This window comes from Oryx dammah, unplaced genomic scaffold, assembly GCF_014754425.2.
Source record: "Oryx dammah isolate SB20612 unplaced genomic scaffold, SCBI_Odam_1.1 HiC_scaffold_3, whole genome shotgun sequence".
NCBI classification, from domain to species: Eukaryota; Metazoa; Chordata; class Mammalia; order Artiodactyla; family Bovidae; genus Oryx; species Oryx dammah.
The window spans coordinates 103,438,117-103,456,083 of NW_024070187.1; the positions used below are offsets into that span (position 1 = coordinate 103,438,117).

The 17,967-nt window shown below is 46.0% G+C and overlaps 1 protein-coding gene across 2 annotated transcripts in view; it reads left to right on the forward strand.

Annotated features, from left to right (window-relative positions):
• STX18 (syntaxin 18) overlaps positions 1-17,967 on the forward strand; it is a 118,126-nt gene that overhangs the window by 78,325 nt on the left and 21,834 nt on the right. For both annotated transcript variants that reach the window (XM_040238347.1, XM_040238348.1), the window contains exons 3-5: positions 5,102-5,217; positions 7,031-7,108; positions 7,268-7,334. In XM_040238347.1, the coding sequence (XP_040094281.1) occupies positions 5,102-5,217; positions 7,031-7,108; positions 7,268-7,334 (261 nt within the window). The remainder of the gene's footprint in view (positions 1-5,101; positions 5,218-7,030; positions 7,109-7,267; positions 7,335-17,967) is intronic.

The following is a 17,967-nucleotide window of genomic DNA, read 5'->3' on the forward strand; positions in this document are numbered from 1 at the left end:
CCATGTGCCACAAGTACTAAGCCTGTGCTGTAGAGCCCGGGAGCCATAACTGCTGAGCCCATGTGCTGCAGCTACTGAGGCCCACAAACCCTGGAGCCTGTGCTCTGCAACAGCTGAAACCACTACAGTGAGAGGCCTGAGCACCTCACCTGGAGAAAAGCTTGAGCAACAGTCAAGACCCAGCATAGCCTTAAAGAAGTAAACTTATTTTTAAAAAAAGAAAGAAAGCACCTCTGTTCCCTGCCAGAGAGAGGAGGGAGGGAAAGAGAGGATGCCGGTCAAGTCGACGTGACACAGATAGACATAGTCAAAGCTTGCTCACCAGTGAAATCTGGGGTAGCAGCATAGATGAGATCTGCGGGCGAGTGGCCTTGCTGAAAGCTCCTGAATTAGACAGGTGCACTCAGCCGTTAGTGCCACGGAACGGTCACAGCCCCGGAGCACAGAGAGCACGGAGGCCCCTGAAAGCGCATGAGAGAAGGAGCAGAGCAGAACCTCCGCTGCCACTAAACAGGGAGATCCCAGAGGAGAGGAGAGAGCGGAGCCGTGGCTGGAGGCCTGTTCACTCCCTGCTCAGGTCCTTCTGCCAGGCTGCCAGTCAGAGAAGTCCCTGACCCAAGGGAGGGACAGGAGGGGAGGAGACTGAGGAGGGAGGGAGGGTGTCATGAGAGGTGTGGATTCTCTGGTAGAAACAGGAGGACCAGGGAATAAGCATTTCCCCCACACACACCCTACATTCTCTCCAGAGGGAGAAGGGCCACCCTTATCTTCTCCCATTATGTTCTCCCTCCCAAAGGTGGTAGACTATTTAAAGTCTTTTCTTTGTTTTACTGCTGTGCCTCCCAGTGCAGGGTGCTGGCCTTGGCCTGTTCTTAGTGATCTCTGGTGGCCTTCTTCTTCAGTTCAGTTCCATCCAGTCGCTCAGTCGTGTCCAGCTTTTTGCGACCCCATGAACTGCAGCACACCAGGCCTCCCTGTCCATCACCAATTCCCAGAGCTTGCTCAAACCCATGTCCATTGAGTCGGTGATGCCATCCAACCATCTCATCCTCTGTCGTCCCCTTCTCCTCCTGCTCTTCAGTGGCTTGAAGCAAAGTTTGGGTTTGCAGACAGAGACTGAGGTCAGGCGAAGCATTGAGAGTGCCAAATCCTAGCCACTAGACCAGTGGCCAATGACAAAGCCCTGGCCCTTTGGCCTTGCAGGAAAGAATTCCCACAAAGGCGGAAGTAGTGAAACAAGGAAAGTGTTTATTAGGAGGGAGAAGAGTACAGTACCTGTGGATAGTAGACACATGGGTGGACTCAGAGAGTGTCCCACCCTTGTGGTGGTTTAAATCACTTATATGGGGCATTTCTTCCAGATTTCCTTTGGCCAGTAATTTTCCTTTGGTTCTGAGTCTACCTTTGGTGCATCTCCACATCCTCCCATGTTTGCACGTGCATCTCACAGCCAAGGTGGATTCCAGCGAAGAGGCCTGTGGGTAACCTTGACCCACAGGCCTCCCCTTTTGACCACCAAGGAGCTTTCTAGTTGGGAAGGTCTCCTTGACTTTGAGAATGAGAAATCTGTGGTCTCTTGTCTTTCATCTGGGCAGTGCCCAGCCTCCTCTCCCTATTGTCCTGCTATGTTCATCTTAAAGTGTGGGGAAAGGACTTCAGCTATTCACCCTGGTGGGCCCATCTATCTCCTGCCTCACTGGGAACATTTTGGATAGAGTGCGATCATGGAATTGAGAGAAATATTGCCTTCAGACCCACAAGGCTATGTTGGTTTGACATAATTAGGAAGCTATAATTTTTCCCATAATGTAGAACTCAGACTTTATTGACCCATTTAATTAAAAAAAATAATAATGACATTTTACTAAAGCAGAACAGCAAGCAACCTAAGTAGCCTCTGGCTAGATCTCTTGAATGATTTTAATTAAAAATAATTTCTCCACCTCTGGTAGATAGACCTTTCCCTCAATATCCTGACAACACAACAGTACCACCTGGGGGGAGAAACTTTCTTGGTTTCTGTCATTATTACTACTAGAATGACCATACTGGCAATTTCCAATTTAAAAGGTTAATATATAATGTATCCTAAAGGAACAGCACCTTTTAATTGAGTATAATCAGTTTTATCAAATTAACCTTTAGACCTTTTCAGTTTCACTGAGCTGAGTTTCCATTAAGTCAGAATAGAGAAGGAGGACGTTAATCTCACGTTCCTGAAATTGGTCATTTTATAGATCGACTCCGTCCATGGGGTGCCTCGTCACTCGGAAGTGAGCGCCGGTCTCATTTATCTGCCCCGACCCCGTTAGCCTCCATTTCCGTTTCCGGTTTCCAGTTTCCGGTGAGCCAGTTTTTTGAGGGGCGGTACAGACTGCACCCGTGTGCTCACAGGTTTTCGTCCTCCCAGCCCTCCGTCCTCCTGCGCCAGACTGGGGAGTTGTGGGGAGGGTTGATGAGCCTGCTTGCCCGGCCCTTGCCCCCCTTCCCCTCCCTGGGACTTTCCTGCTCAGAGCACATTTCTGTCAGGATTACCGTGTTAAGCCAAATTTGTTAAGGAAACAAGACCCTGCGCAGGGCTGGGGGTTAGGGAAATAACCGTCTCTCACTCGCCGAGGGGAGGCCATCCCTTCCCCTGGAACCTACGGGCTGCCTTCTCTCCTTCCGGTGCTCGCCCAGAAAGTGTGGACGCTGGGCTTGGGGCGGGATTGGGGGGGTGCCGGTACCGAGGGAGGAGAGGAGAGGAGACTGGCCTCCTGCTTGGCCCTGAGGAGAGCCCCAGGCTTACTCCTCCCTCTTCTCTTGGGGGCCTGTCCTAGGAGGGACACATTCCCGGGGCCTCTGTACCTCCATATTTCCAGGAGAGGTTCTGGAAGTGGGATGTCTGCAGGTCTCAGGGGAAGGGGTGGAATCAGATCAGGAGGGACCTATTAAGGAGCACAGCTGTAACTGTGTGTCAGGCTTCTCACATCGGCCTCAGGACTAAGCGAGGTCATTCTGAAAGTAGTTGGTTATTGCTCCATTGATTTATCAGCCTACTAAATCCTAGGATTGCTGGTGATGACGGGGATACAGCAGTGAACAGGCAGACAAATGCCCCCACCTTTATGGAATGTGTATTTTGGAGGGGAAGATAGAAAAGAAACAAAATGAGTAAAACATAGAATGTTGGAGCTCAGTAAATGTTTTTACCTGGAGTGAAGAAGGGAAAATAGAAACTGTCAGTACAAGTGTTTAAAGGTGGCTTGCTGCTGCTGCTGAGTTGCTTCAGTCGTGTCCAACTTTGTGCGACCCCATAGATGGCAGCCCACCAGGCTTTCCCGTCCCTGGGATTCTCCAGGCAAGAACACTGGAGTGGGTTGCCATTTTCTTCTCCAATGCATGAAAGTGAAAAGTGAAAGTGAAGTCGCTCAGTCATGTCTGACTCTAGCGACCCCATGGACTGCAGCCTACCAGGCTCCTCCGTCCATGGAATTTTCCAGGCAAAAGGACTGGAGTGGGATGCCATTGCCTTCTCCGATAAAGGTAGCTTAGGGAAGTACTTATTAAGATGCAGGGACTTTGAGTAAACACCTGCAAGAAGTAAGCAGTCAGTTCATGGAGATCTCATCCAGGGAAAGGACATCCCCGAAGAAGACGACAGCCAGCTAGTGTATGTCCTGGTGCGGGGGTACAGCTGTAGTGTTCCAGGAAGTGCGCAGAGGCCAAGGCGGCTGGAGCAGGGGGAGGTGGGCAACTGAAGATAAGCCCAGAGAGGGCAGGAGCCAGAGCTTGTGAGTCACCTGAAGGCTCGTGCAGCTCTTGTAAGGGCCTTGGCTTCTGCTTCTAGGTGGGAAGCACTGGACATCTGTATGGAGGATTGATAGGATCTGACTGACTGTGTAACAGGAACCGTAAGGCTGGTGCATTTGAATCATCGGAGGAGGAGCTCGCCAGACACAACAGACCAGATGGGCGGCGGCAGTTAACGGTCTAGCCTTGGGATCCCAGTGACATGGCTCAGAGGGGTTAGCAGTGGGTGGGATAACAAGAGGTCAGGTTCTGGAAGTGTTTTGAAGGTAGAGCCAATGAGATTTGTTAATAGATTTGTTGTGAACTGAGAGAAAAAGAGGTTCCAGGATGACCCCAGGTTTGAGGCTGAGCAGCTAGAAGGAATGGAATTGCCCGCAACACAAGTGGGAAGTGGGCTTGGGAGTGGCTGAAGGCTCAGTGTGGGGCATATTTGCAATACAGATTAAACATCTGAATAGAGATACTGAGCCAGCAGTTCGATATATCCTTCTCAAGTTCAAGGAGAGGTTCAGGCTGAAGATATAAATTTGGGACTTATAAGTGTTAAACTAACAAAAAAAACCCACTAGCCTGGCCGAACTCACCAAGAGAGCAGTGTGATAACAGTGACAACAGAGATATTCAGGGACTAAGGGTGTGCTATGCTTAGCCACTCAGTCGTGTCTGACTCTTTGAAACCCCATGGACTGTAGCCCACCAGGCTCCTCTGTCCATGGGATTTCTCATGGGTTGCCATGCCCTCTTCCAGGGGATCTTCCCAACCCAAGGATGGAAATCAGGTCTTCTGAATTACAGGTGAATTATTTACTGCTATTTACTGTTTACTGTTGGAGCCACCAGGGAAACCCATGGGTAAAAGGTGTCAACAAAAAACCTGAAAACCAGCAGCCAAGGAGGTGGGAGGGAACCAGGAGAGAATGTAGTCAGGAGACAGGAGAGAGCAGATCAGGAAAGGGGAGCCATCAGCACTGTCCAGTGGGTGGAAAGTACCTTGGGGAGAAGGATGACCCCAGTGGTGACCTTGGAGAATGAAGACCATAGTTGGGGGATGAGGGCAAAAGGCTGTTTGCATGGGGTCAAGAGAGAATGGTCAGGAAAATGAAGTTCGGGGCTGTAAACTTCATATGCATTGGTTCCACTGTCTGGAGCAATCTCCCACCTCTTAGCCTGGCCAGTTCCTCCTCATCCTTTAAGTCTCAGCTTAGCAGTCATTTCAACAGGGAGCTTTGTTCTCCCCTTCACACCCCATCCAGACTCCAGGTGTGGGCATTTGCTGCTGCCCCTTCATTCTGTCCTCTCTCTCCGTCAGTCATGTCATGTCTGAATACGGGAGAATGACAGACACAGAACGAGACCAGATAGACCAAGACGCTCAGACGTTCATGAGGACCTGCTCAGAAGCGATCCAGCAGCTGAGAACACAAGGTGCGTGCCCTGAAAGAGGCAGCTGGCAGCATTTTCACGATTAAGTACTCACAGAATGTGTGTGGCACAGCCAGTTAAAGCTCTCTTGTGCTCTTATTTAGGTTTCGGTCTCAGAACTTTCAAAGTCTTCTTTTTCCTCAGTAGTGTTTTAACCTAAGCTGTTAAAAATCATGCAAAGGCCATGATTCAAGTTAAACAGATGGGAAGAGGGAGGTGGAAAGGACCTCTCCAGACAGAACCAAGAGTTTACCTTGGGACCAGGGTCAGAGAAGATGACTCGAGTGTGGAGGTGTATGCGGGCGTGCCTGTGCTCTGGGCGGCATTGAGTAGGGCAGCAGTTGATGGCATGTGAACGAGGATGCATGAAAGTACTCTCCACTTGGAGCGTTAACCGTAGTGACAGACTCTCTTGGTAAAGAGGACGGCTCTGCAGCCTTGGCTGCTTATGCACCCAGGCCGACTCCACATGTTCAGGCCATGTGGCCTTGGGCAAGTCACTTAGTCGCCTTGGGTCTCAGTTTCTTCATCTATAAAATGGAGACAATTGTATGGCATATTTCTTGGGGTCAACCCAGGGATTGACCCCAAGCCTCCTGCATTGCAGGCAGACTCTTTACCATCTGAGCCACTGGGGAAGCCCATTCTTGGGGTCATCATGAGGATTAAATTCTCCTAGCACCCTCAGAACAGTAGCTAGCCTTAGGGTTACTACCATCATCTCACTTTCATTGATGTTGAATTTTTATTGGGGCACTGAGACAACTTCCCAAGTTAGGTGTCTACCTTGATTCTCTTTTAATTTGTTTAAGCAGATGCAGATTACATTACATAGCGTGGAATTCAAGTGGTCAGATGCTGCTGTGCTCGACCCAGACTTTTGTTTGGGTAGCTTCCATTTGAACCCTGATGGCCCACCTGGAGAGTGATACAAACTGTAGACTTTCCTGCCTCAAAAAGATATGCAGATGCATCAAGTTTTGTGTATAATTTTATGGATCCGTTGAATTCCCCGTGTGAACCTCAGGTTCAGCAGCAGCCCTGTGGTGAAACAGATCACGTCCCCTACCCTTAAGGACATTCATTGAGATACCTTGAAAATACATGCACATTAATACAATGAGAAATAAGTACAAAACCATGTGACCCTGGGCTCCTTCCGAATTCCTCATGTGTAAAACAGGCATAATCATAATCGCCTTCTGCATTGTTTGGGCCATTAGCAGTATTTTGTGTAAAGTACTGGCAGGGTGCCTCACACTGTAGGCACCCAGCCTCTACCAAAATATAACTGGCACAGACTCTAAGAAGTGATGATTCACAGGAGAAAGGCGTCCTCGTGGCTCAGAGAGTCAAGGTTTCCCAGAGAAGGAAGGTTTCACTCAGTGTCGGAGGTGAATGTGAGTGGCTGAGGGAAGAGGACGGAGCAGCCCAAGCTGACAGGCAGCCGGGCAGGCAGAGGGGAGTGTGTGCTCTGAGTTTGATTTAAAATGGTCCTTGAAGGTCAGCTTGAGCATTGGATCCTGTTAACACGGACTGGGTCAGCTCTCAAGAAATGGCCCACGTCAAACACGATCCCTTCGTAATAAACCATAAACTACTTGACTGTAGTTTTTCTGCAGGTTTAATCTTCTACTCTCGCAAAACCTCATAAATCTCAGTCTTTTAAAAATGAAATGTCACTTGACAGAGGACTTGTTTTATAGCTGTGTTTTTAAGAATACATCTAATAAAGAAGCTGTTGTAAGGAAGCTGATGAATTGTTCTTCAGTGTAATTGAATACAGAGCCCTGAATATTGTCCTTTTCTGTTTCAGCCCACAAGGAGATACACTCTCAGCAAGTGAAGGAGCACAGGACTGCCGTTTTGGATTTCGTTGAAGATTACTTAAAAAGTATTTCATTTTATCTTAAAGGTCACATGTGGCATTTCACAATAGGTGGGGTGCAACCTTTAGCTTTGCTAGCTGAAGACTGTAATGTCTCACTGTATATCACGATACCTTTGCCTGAGAAGCAGTTTTAAATGGTCTCTGGTATTTTCCCCTGGACAGGAGTGTGTAAACTTTACTCAGAACAAAGAGCCATCCGAGTCAAGCGAGTGGTGGACAAGAAAAGATTGTGAGTATTGTCTTCATTGGTATTCTTTAATTAACAAAAGTAATGATAATAATAGCAGCTAAAGTTTGTAGATGATGATGAGTTAGTTGCTAAGTTGTGTCCGACTCTTGGTGACTCCATGGACTGTAGCCCACCAGGGTCCTCTGTCCATGGAATTCTCAGGCAAGAATACTGGAGTGGGTTGCCATTTCCTTCTCAAGGGGATCTTCCCAACCCAGGGATCGAACCTGGGTCTCCTGCACTGCAGGCAGATTCTTTACCAACTGAGCTACGAGGGAAGCCCAAAGTTTGTAGAGCTTGATTCTTGTAAAGCTTCAATTTCCTCACGAACTGCTGTGACCAGGATTCCCTGGGCATGTTCTGTGCTGGACACTTTTCTAGCTCACAGCAGCCCCAGGAGGCAGGTACTTTATGGGGAGGCTGAGGCTTGGGAAGTGGGGTGACTCACCCATGTCCCTTAGCCAGGAGGTGGCAGAACTGGAATTTGAGTCCATATAGAGAGACATACATATATTGGTCAGTTGATTTTTCACCAAGGTACAAAGCGATTTTAGTGGAACAAGGATGGTCTTCTTTAACATGAGTGCTAGAACCATTGGATATCCTTTGTTGTTGTGCAGTCCCTAAGTCATGTCCGACTCTGTGACCCTATGGACTGCAGCACGCCAGTCTTCCCTGTCCTTCACCATCTCCCAGAATTTGTTCAAACTCATGTCCATTGAGTCGGTGATGCCATCCAACCATCTTATCCTCTGTCACCCTTTTCTCCTCCTACCCTCAATCTTTCCCAGCATCAGGGTTTTTTGCAATGAGTCAGTGTGGCCAAAGTATTGGAGCTTCAGTTTTAACATCAGTCCTTCCAATGAATATTCAGGGTTGATTTCCTTTAGGATTGACTAGTTTGATCTTCTTGCAGTCCAAGGGACTCTTCAAAAATCTTCTCCAACACTGCAGTTGGAAAGCATCAGTTCTTTGGCGCTTAGCCTTCTTTATGATCCAACTGTCACATCTGTACGTGACTACCAGAAAAACTGTCGCTTTGACTACATGAACCTTTGTTGGCAAAGTCACGTCTCTTTTTTCTAATATGCTGTCTAGGTTTGTCATGGCTTTTCTTCCAAGGAGTAGTGAGTGGTTAACACATGTTAACTTGTACTGTTATCTGCTATTAAGCATTTGCCATGTGTCAGGCAGTATTGTTTATTTCATTTAATCCTCACAGCCACTTTGTTAGTAACTACTAGTATCTCATTTTATAGAGGAAATTGAGACTCAAGAAATTTGGGTTACTTGCCCAGTGTCACACAGCTGAACTCCGATTTGAACCTCAGATTAACCAGGGTTATCTCAAACAATGGGCTTTGTGTTGGAGGTTGAATGAAAATAATCTGGGTAAAGGATCAGAAAAGGTGTACACCTGTGGTGGATTCATGTTGATATATGGCAAAACCAATACAATATTGTAAAGTAATTAGCCTCCAATTAAAATAAATAAATTTATATTAAAAAAAAAAAGGATCAGAAAGGAAGAATGGTTCAGGCAGGAGGGCAGGCAGAGTGTTTGCCCAAAGCAGGTCCTGGGAGAAGAAACAAGGGCTCTGACAGTGTTCCGTGTGCTGTCAAGATGGGGTGTGGTCACTGGGCCTCACGCCCACCAGAAAGAGATGCTAACTTCTGCTTCCTGATCCCAGGCAGTCCCTGACCCTTGAGACTTAGCAGGTCCCTTGAATAAGGTAAGAAGGGGGCTCTTGCTGCTGCCTCCTCAGCTCCTGGTTCTCAGCGGAGGTTTGGACAAATTAAGATCAGTCAGATGGGAATTGTTCTCATTTAGGCTGTGAAGTTCAGCCTCATCTCCTGTCAGATAGCTGCCCTGTGCCAATTACTTTGAGCAGAGGACCTTGAGGGAGATAACTGTGTGAGCCGCCTCAGCGTGGTCTAGCCCTCCCTTCTAGTTCTTTCCTCTCCTTACCCCAGAAGGCACCTGCCTAAAACATATGTATACTTGTAGCGCTCCCTTTCTCCAGTGTCTTACAAAGCTAACCTTCAGCGCATGACATTCCAGGCCCATACTACTTTGTTTTTTCAGTTGGTCCCCATGGATTTATGCTCTGACCAAAGCTGACTGCTTGTGTCCTTTGACATTCTTGTGCCTTCACCCTTTCTGATTTCTTTGCCTGGAATGCCCTTCATACACACACACTAGATTCTCTGTCCCTCTTCCCCCACTCAGGTGGCCCACCGCTGCAGTTTGATAACACCTGAACTGGTCTACACCCTGTTTGCAGACAGGAGTCCCCTGATCAAACAGCAGTATCAAATCGCCATAGATGTTTCTAAATACTTATTCTTCATTTTTGTACTTACTCATAGCAGGCCAGTAACAAACAGTTCATAGTCTCATACTGGTCTGTGGATCACACTTGAGTAGCACTGGCCTGAAAATCACTCAGTATGAAGTACATGCCCAGTAAATATCTGTAAGTGTGAAGATGGCTTAGATGATGTGATGCATTTCCTGCTCTGGGGGAGTCCAGGGGAGTCCAGGAGACCTGTGCCCTGGTGGACACCTTAGTCCAGCAGCCATCCTTGAAACAAGAGTACTACAGTACTAAGGATCAGTGTGGGTTTTCTCCTTTCTACCTAGAGCCTTTGTTGAGAGATTGTTGTTGTTGTTCACAACAACACTCAGTCATGTCCAACTCTTTGCAACCCCTTGGACGGCAGCACGCCGGGCTTCCCTGTCCATCACCAATTCCCAGAGCTTGCTCAAATTCATGCCCATCGAGTCAGTGATGCCATCCAACCATCTCATCCTCTGTTGTCCCCTTCTCCTCCTTCAATCTTTCCCAGCATCAGGGTCTTTTCCAATGAGTCAGTTCTTCGCATCAGGTGGCCACAGTACTGGAGCTTCAGCTTCAGCATCAGTCCTTCCAATGAATATTCAGGACTGATTTCCTTTAAGATTGACTCTTTTGATCTCCTTGCATTCTGAAATAGTTATCACTTTTCTCTAATATTTGTGTAGGGCTTTATCTAAGGTTTTCAAAGAACTTCTTCCACGTAATTTCTTGTTTCAGACCTGGAAAAAGTGTTTCTCTCCCTCTCCTCTCTATCCTTCTGTTCTTCCCAAATTTTATATAAAATCCCAGAGTTTTTCAAATAAGGGACCTGGAAACAGATGTTGGCCAGGTGGAAACTGTTTTGATTGCAGTTATGAAATGCTCAGCTTTCAGTTAGAGAAATCAATTAAAGTAAATCATGGAGCATAAACTGATCTTTCTGATGACTTTTTTTAAAAATTGCTTTTTTCAAATTGCCTTCAACTAGTTAATTTGTAATTTCCCTGAGGATTTCAATAGACATTCTGTGTATAATTAGATCTGTTTTTATCACTTAAAGAAAAAAAAGGCTAAAAAAGCGCTCAACTTCGTCTAAGTCTGCTGCATTGCAGTCCTTTGTTCATTTTAAATTAAAAACTGGCACATTAGCATACTCTGGACACAAAGGGTGACAGATATTAATGGAACCCTTTATTTAAAAGTCAGTTAAGCCCCTCTCCTTCCTGAACAATTAAGTCCTGCAGCCATGGAGTAGGTCAGAGTAAGAGGGGATGTCCACAGCTATGGAGACATTTCCCGGGGCAGCTCAGAGCCTGAGCCGAGCTGAGGAGGTCTGGCTCAGCATGGGCAGTAAGAGCCTGCACCACAACAGGGGAGGAGAGGCAGTGGAAGAGGCAGATTGGTTGTATGCAGGGGGACTGATCAAATAATAAACACAGAAGGATAATGGAAGCCAGGTTCAGACTCCCAGGGGAGTGAAAGGGAAATTGGATTAGAATGAAAAGGACTGGTTTGAACTCATGGTTTCCAGTTTACATAGGTGGACATAGAAATGAAATGTGGTCGTAAACGTGTGTGCATATCTAGTTCTGCAAAAGCAGACCAATTTTTCTGGCTCTGTCCACTGACAGAGCCTGGACACACTGACATCCCAGAGGTAATAAGCATGTTTAGAACTCAGATCTTGGCTTCTAAATAGCAATTTCAGCTTCCAGGAACCGGGGCTCCTTGCAGAAATGACTGAGTCTGGGGCTGGGTCAGGGGAAGTATAAAATGAACTTGGAGCATATTGTTGTACCAGAAAACAAGGGAAGGCTCAGAGAGTGATGGGGACCTGCAAAAAGGACATAAACCAGTTTGAAAGCTGCCAATGACCAAATTAAAGACAAAGGACAGGCTTCCCTGTCCTTCACCATCTCCTGGAGTTTGTTCAAACTCATGTCCATTAAGTTAGTGATGCCATCTGACCATCTCATCGTCTGCCACCCCTTCTCCTCCTGCCTTCAGTCTTTCCCAGCATCAGTTCTTTTCCAGTGAGTCGACTGTTTGCACTAGGTGGCCAGAGTATTGGAGTTTCAGCATCAGTCCTTCCAATGAATATTCAACTTTCATCTTTAGGAAATACTAAAATATTCAGAGGTGAAGAGGCATCAGGTTGGCATATTACTCTCCAGGGGTTCAGTAAAAAGCATTCTCGATACTGTCCTTCAGATTACTATGCCTGTGACTATATTTATTTCACAAGAAAATAAAATGCTAAAAGATCCCGTCTCACACATGTTAGAAAGGCTAAAATAAAAGTGACACTTCAGGGAGGGTGTGCAGCAGCTGGAACTCCCGTTTGTGACGGGGGGGAGTATAAAGTAACGGTGTACTGTGTGCATGCTTAGCCACTCAGTCGTGTCTGACTCTTTGCAGCGCCACAGACTGTAGCCCGCCAGGCCTCTCTGTTCATGGGATTCTCCAGGCAAGAATACTGGAGTGGACAGTCATTCCCTTCTCCAAGGGATCTTCCTGACCAGGGGTCGATCCTGGGTCTCTGCATTGAAAGCAGATCCTCGACCATCTGAGCCACCAGGGAAGCCTTGTATTCAGTTCAGTTCAGTTCAGTTCAGTTCAGTCGCTCAGTTGTGTCCGACTCTTTGCGACCCCATGAATCGCAGCACGCCAGGCCTGCCTGTCTATCACCATCTCCCGGGGTTCACTCAGACTCACATCCATCGAGTCGGTGATGCCATCCAGCCATCTCATCCTCGGTCTTCCCCTTCTCCTCTTGCCCCCAATCCCTCCCAGCATCAGAGTCTTTTCCAATAAGTCAACTCTTCGCATGAGGTGGCCAAAGTACTGGAGTTTCAGCTTTAGCATCATTCCTTCCAAAGAAATCCCAGGGTTGATCTCCTTCAGAATGGACTGGTTGGATCTCCTTGCAGTCCAAGGGACTCTCAAGAGTCTTCTCCAACACCACAGTTCAAAAACATCAATTCTTCGGCGCTCAGCTTTCTTCACAGTCCGACTCTCACATCAATACATGACCACAGGAAAAACCATAGCCTTGACTAGCCGGGCCTTAGTCGGCAAAGTAATGTCTCTGCTTTTGAATATGCTATCTAGGTTGGTCATAACTTTTCTTCCAAGGAGTAAGCGTCTTTTAATTTCATGGCCGCAATCAACCATCTTCAGTGATTTTGGAGCCCCCAAAAATAAAGTCTGACACTGTTTCCACTGTTTCCCTGTCTGTTTCCCATGAAGTGATGGGACCAGATGCCATGATCTTCGTTTTCTGAATGTTGAGCTTTAAGCCAACTTTTTCACACTCCTCTCTCACTTTCATCAAGAGGCTTTTTAGCTCCTCTTCACTTTCTGCCATAAAGGGTGGTGTCATCTGCATATCTGAGGTTATTGATATTTCTCCCAGCAATCTTGATCCCAGCTTGTGTTTCTTCCAGTCCAGCGTTTCTCATGATGTACTCTGCATATAAGTTAAATAAGCAGGGTGACAATATACAGCCTTGACGTACTCCTTTTCCTATTTGGAACCAGTCTGTTGTTCCACATCCAGTTCTAACTGTTGCTTCCTGTCCTGCATACAGATTTCTCAAGAAGCAGGTTAGGTGGTCTGGTATTCCCATCTCTTTCAGAATTTTCCACAGTTTATTGTGATCCACACAGTCAAAGGCTTTGGCATAGTCAATAAAGCAGAAATAGATGTTTTTCTGGAACTCTCTTGCTTTTTCGATGATCCAGCAGATGTTGGCAATTTGATCTCTGGTTCCTATACCTTTTCTAAAACCAGCTTGAACATCAGGGAGTTCATGGTTCACGTATTGCTGAAGCCTGGCTTGGAGAATTTTGAGCATTACTTTACTAGCATGTGAGATGAGTGCAATTGTGCAGTAGTTTGAGCATTCTTTGGCATTGCCTTTCTTTGGAATTAGAATGAAACCTGACCTGTGGCCACTGCTGAGTTTTCCAAATGTGCTGGCATATTGAGTGCAGCACTTTCACAGCATCATCTTTCAGGATTTGAAATAGCTCAACTGGAATTGCATCACCTCCACTAGCTTTGTTGGTAGTGATGCTTTCTAAGGCCCACTTGATTTCACTTTCCAAAATGTCTGGCTCTAGATTAGTGATCACATCATCATGATTATCTGGGTCATGAAGATCGTTTTTGTATAGTTCTTCCATGTATTCTTGCCCCCTCTTAGTATCTTCTGCTTCTGTTAGGTCCATACCATTTCTGTCCTTTATTGAGCCCATCCTTGCATGAAATGTTCCCTTGGTATCTCTAATTTTCTTGAAGAGATCTCTAGTCTTTCCCATTCTGTTGTTTTCCTCTATTTCTTTGCATTGATCACTGAAGAAGGCTTTCTTATCTCTTCTTGCTATTCTTTGGAACTCTGCATCCAGATGCTTATATCTTTGCTTTTCTCCTTTGCTTTTCACCTCTCTTCTTTTCATGGCTATTTGTAAGGCCTCCCCAGACAGCCATTTTGCTTTTTTGCCTTTCTTTTCCATGGGGATGGTCTTAATCCTTGTCTCCTGTACAATGTCACGAACCTCATTCCATAGTTCATCTATCAGATCTAGGCCCTAAATCTATTTCTCACTTCCACTGTATAATCATAAGGGATTTGATTTAGGTCATACCTGAATGGTCTAGCAGTTTTCCCTACTTTCTTCAATTTAAGTCTGAATTTGGCAATAAGGAGTTCATGATCTGAGCCACAGTCAGCTTCCTGGTCTTGTTTTTGTTGACTGTATAGAGCTTCTCCATCTTTGGCGGCATAGAATATAATCAATCTGATTGCGGTGTTGACCATCTAAACACCGAAATAGTTCTCCAAAGTTAAATGACCATCTGATGACCCAGCAATTCCACACCTTTGTTCTTTATGCATAGAATATTTTTTCTGCTCTTCTGTGCCTGGCAAAACTTTACTCTTTTAAGAACTTGCCTAAGTGATACCTCTCCTGAGAAGCCCCTGGGTATTTCTACTCTTTGAATTAATAGCAGTTAGATTTTTAAAGTACTTACCTTCGACGTAATACTGTTTGTTTGTTTTTCTTTTGGTCTAGTGTGTCATTTGGTCTTTGCAGTGATTTTGAGTGTTAATATTGGAAAGGTACCAAAAGCCAGGTTTCTCATTCTCAAAGAAGTGAAAGGAGAAAGGCAGAATGAACCTTGTTTTATTGGTCAGAACAAAAGATACTGGAAGCGACTTTACAGATGCAGAAACTGAGGCCCAGTACTTAGAAGGTGAGCCAGAGCAGCCAGAGCAGTACGTGCTTCATGCCAACCTCTGTGCTAAGTACATTGTCACGGGTGACCTCATGCAGTGTTTGCAAGATTCTTCTTTGTAGAAAAGTGCTTTGCAGATGAAGAAATCTCAGGGGATTGAAAAAAACAACAGGAAAGTGTCACATTGCAGACAAGTGGCAGACCAGAATCCAAACCCACTTTTTGTCTCCAAACAGATTTCTGAGCATATCTTTCTCAGACAGATGGGCAGTCAGCCAATAGTTTAAGGACTGTGTCCCCATCCGCCGTAGATTTGTGGAATTACTGGAGTAGCCTGTCAACCGAGACCGTCCAGGAGGACATCAGGCCAGTCCTACCAAGGAACATGGCCGAGGACAAGGCTGCCTTGCCACTAAGGCATGGCCACCACCCCGAGACCTCTCCTCTACTGATCTACCAAGACTCCTCGGATCCTTCCCTCTCCACAGCACCAGCCTGGAAGATGAGCACTAGTTGGCCCATGACTGAAGACCCTACTGAGTCCCTTACACTGATAGCAGCAGTGTTCTCCCATCTCTGAGTTTTTTGAATTATTGATGGCTTGTGCCAGCGGCTTCCTTCTTTTCCTCCATTGATTTGTATCTTGACAGAATCTTTTAAAAAAAATGTTTATTCCTTTAGGGTTTCTCAAGACTATCTAACCCCTCTGCCTTTTCTTGTTACGTAGTGATACAAGTAGCAGTAGCAAGAGTGGTAGTAATAGCTAATTTTTTCATCCCTTGTCCTAGACTGTGCTAAAGATTTACATGTAAACCGGTAGAAAGATGCTTTTACAATCCCATTTTACAGAGGAGAAAACAGGCTAAGAAATGCTGTCACTTGTTATTTAGTTACTGGAAAAAATATCTGAAAATTCTGACAAATGGATGTCTTATTCATGCTATACTAGTTTGAACATGGCTAAGGTGTCAGGTTGGGTGCATGCGTGCCCAGTAGCTCAGTCTTGTCCCACTCTTTGTGACCCCGTGGACTCTAGCCCGCCAGGCTCCTCTGTCCTTGGAACTTCCCAGGCAAGAACACTGGAGAGCATTGCTGTTTCCTACTCCAGGAGATCTTCCTGACCCAAGGATTGAACCCACATCTCTTATGTCTCCTGCACTAGCAGGCATATTCTTTTCCAGTCTCATCACCTGGGCAGCCCAGGGTGTCAGGTTGCCACATACTAAATCCCAAAACTCACCTTTGAGGTAAAATGTTAGGAAGTAAGTAATAAATAATCCTATTTATACATTTAATGTTAAACAAGATAGACCCTTGTTTTGTGTTTTTCTTTTCAGTTATGGTTTCAACTGGCTTTTTTGCTTAACCAATTTTTTATCCATGTTGTGTTTATCCACAGTTTTTTCTTCTTTATTAATGAATAGCATTGTACTGCATGAATTGTTGGTCTATCCATTCTGTCCACACAGTTGGTTTATCCATTCACCTGTTGGTGGACATTTGAGTTGTTTCTACTGTTTTGGCTGTTATGGATAAGGATGCCATGAACATTCTTGGATAGATCTGTGTGTGGATATATCTTTTCATTTTTCTTGTGTAAATACCTAAAAGTGGAGCTGCTCTGTCAACGTGGAGATGTTTCTTAACCTGTTTTAGGTTTTCCAAAGTGGGCTTATTCTTTTACCCTCCTCCCAGCAATGTGTGAGACTTAGTGTTGCTCCCTGTGTTCACCAGGGTTTGGAGATGGTAACTTTTTTAAGCCATATTCTAGTGGCAATGTTACAGTATCTGCCTATCGTTTTGTTACTCCATGTTGTTGGACACCTTTTCCTCTGCTTTATTGACCATTTGTATGTCTTCTGTGAAATTCTGTTCATCTTTATACATATCTGTGATACTTAGAATGTCAAATGTATTTTTCTAAGACGGTTGAACCCAAACATCCCATCCCACATATGATTTTGTTCTTGCTTCACTGAGAGGAGATGTGTGGTCTGTGTTCCCTCTCCTGAACCTGAGTGGACCGTCACAACTGCTTGGACAGTGGGATATGACAGAAATGACAGTTTGTTGTAAACAGAGGCTGAGACTGTTATAAAGAAGCCCTGAAGCTTCTGCCGTGGTCTCTGAGACTGCTTGCTCTGGGGGAAGCCAGCTACCATGCCCAGTGACACACTGACGTGCCCACGAGGAAGGGACCAGGCTCCTGCCAGCACTGTCTCACAGCCGTGAGAATGAGCCTCCTTGGAAGGGACTCCTCCAACCCCAGGCAAGCCTTCAGGTGGTTGGGCCCTCTACCCTATAGCAGTGCCCTCATGAGTCAGAACCGCCAGGCCAAGCTGCTCCCAAATTCCTGGCCCCAGAAACACCAATAGATGGTGAAAGTGAAAATGTTAGTCTCTCAGTCATGTCTGACTCTTGGCAATCCCATGGACTGTAACCCACCAGGCTCCTCTGTCCATGGGATTATCCTGGTAAGAATACTGGAGTGTGTGGCCGTTTCCTTCTCCAGGGGATTTTCCTGACCCAGGGATTGAACCCAGGTCTCCTGCACTGCAAGCAGATTCTTTACCACTGAGCCACCTTAACTGGTTGTTATTGTTTCAAGGTGCATACATTTTAGAGTAGCTGTTATTCAGCCTCAGTAACTGGAGCCCTTAGCGTGACTGATCATATAATTACTCGACAATTCTTTTGTTACTGTTGTAGAAGAGCAGTTCCTATAGACAGCCTTTCTTAGAACATTAGTCTTTTCAAAAAATAAAACCCGTGAAAATGGCCTCTGTGGTCAGGTTATTTGGACGAGACATCCTTTTTGGAAATTCAGTGTGTATTTTGATACATACAGCTCTGGAAATTTGCAGAGTCAAGTACCCATCCGGCTTTGAGTCCACTCTCTCAGCCTCTCTTGGTCACTGCAGTCCCTTCTTACAGAACCTGGTGGATAGAACCTCCTCTTCACAGGGCAGTTAGTTGCTCAGAGTGTGGCCTCCAAGATGGGTTCCCTGAGGCCACATCCCAGCCCCACCATGTACTCACTGTTTGGCCCGGG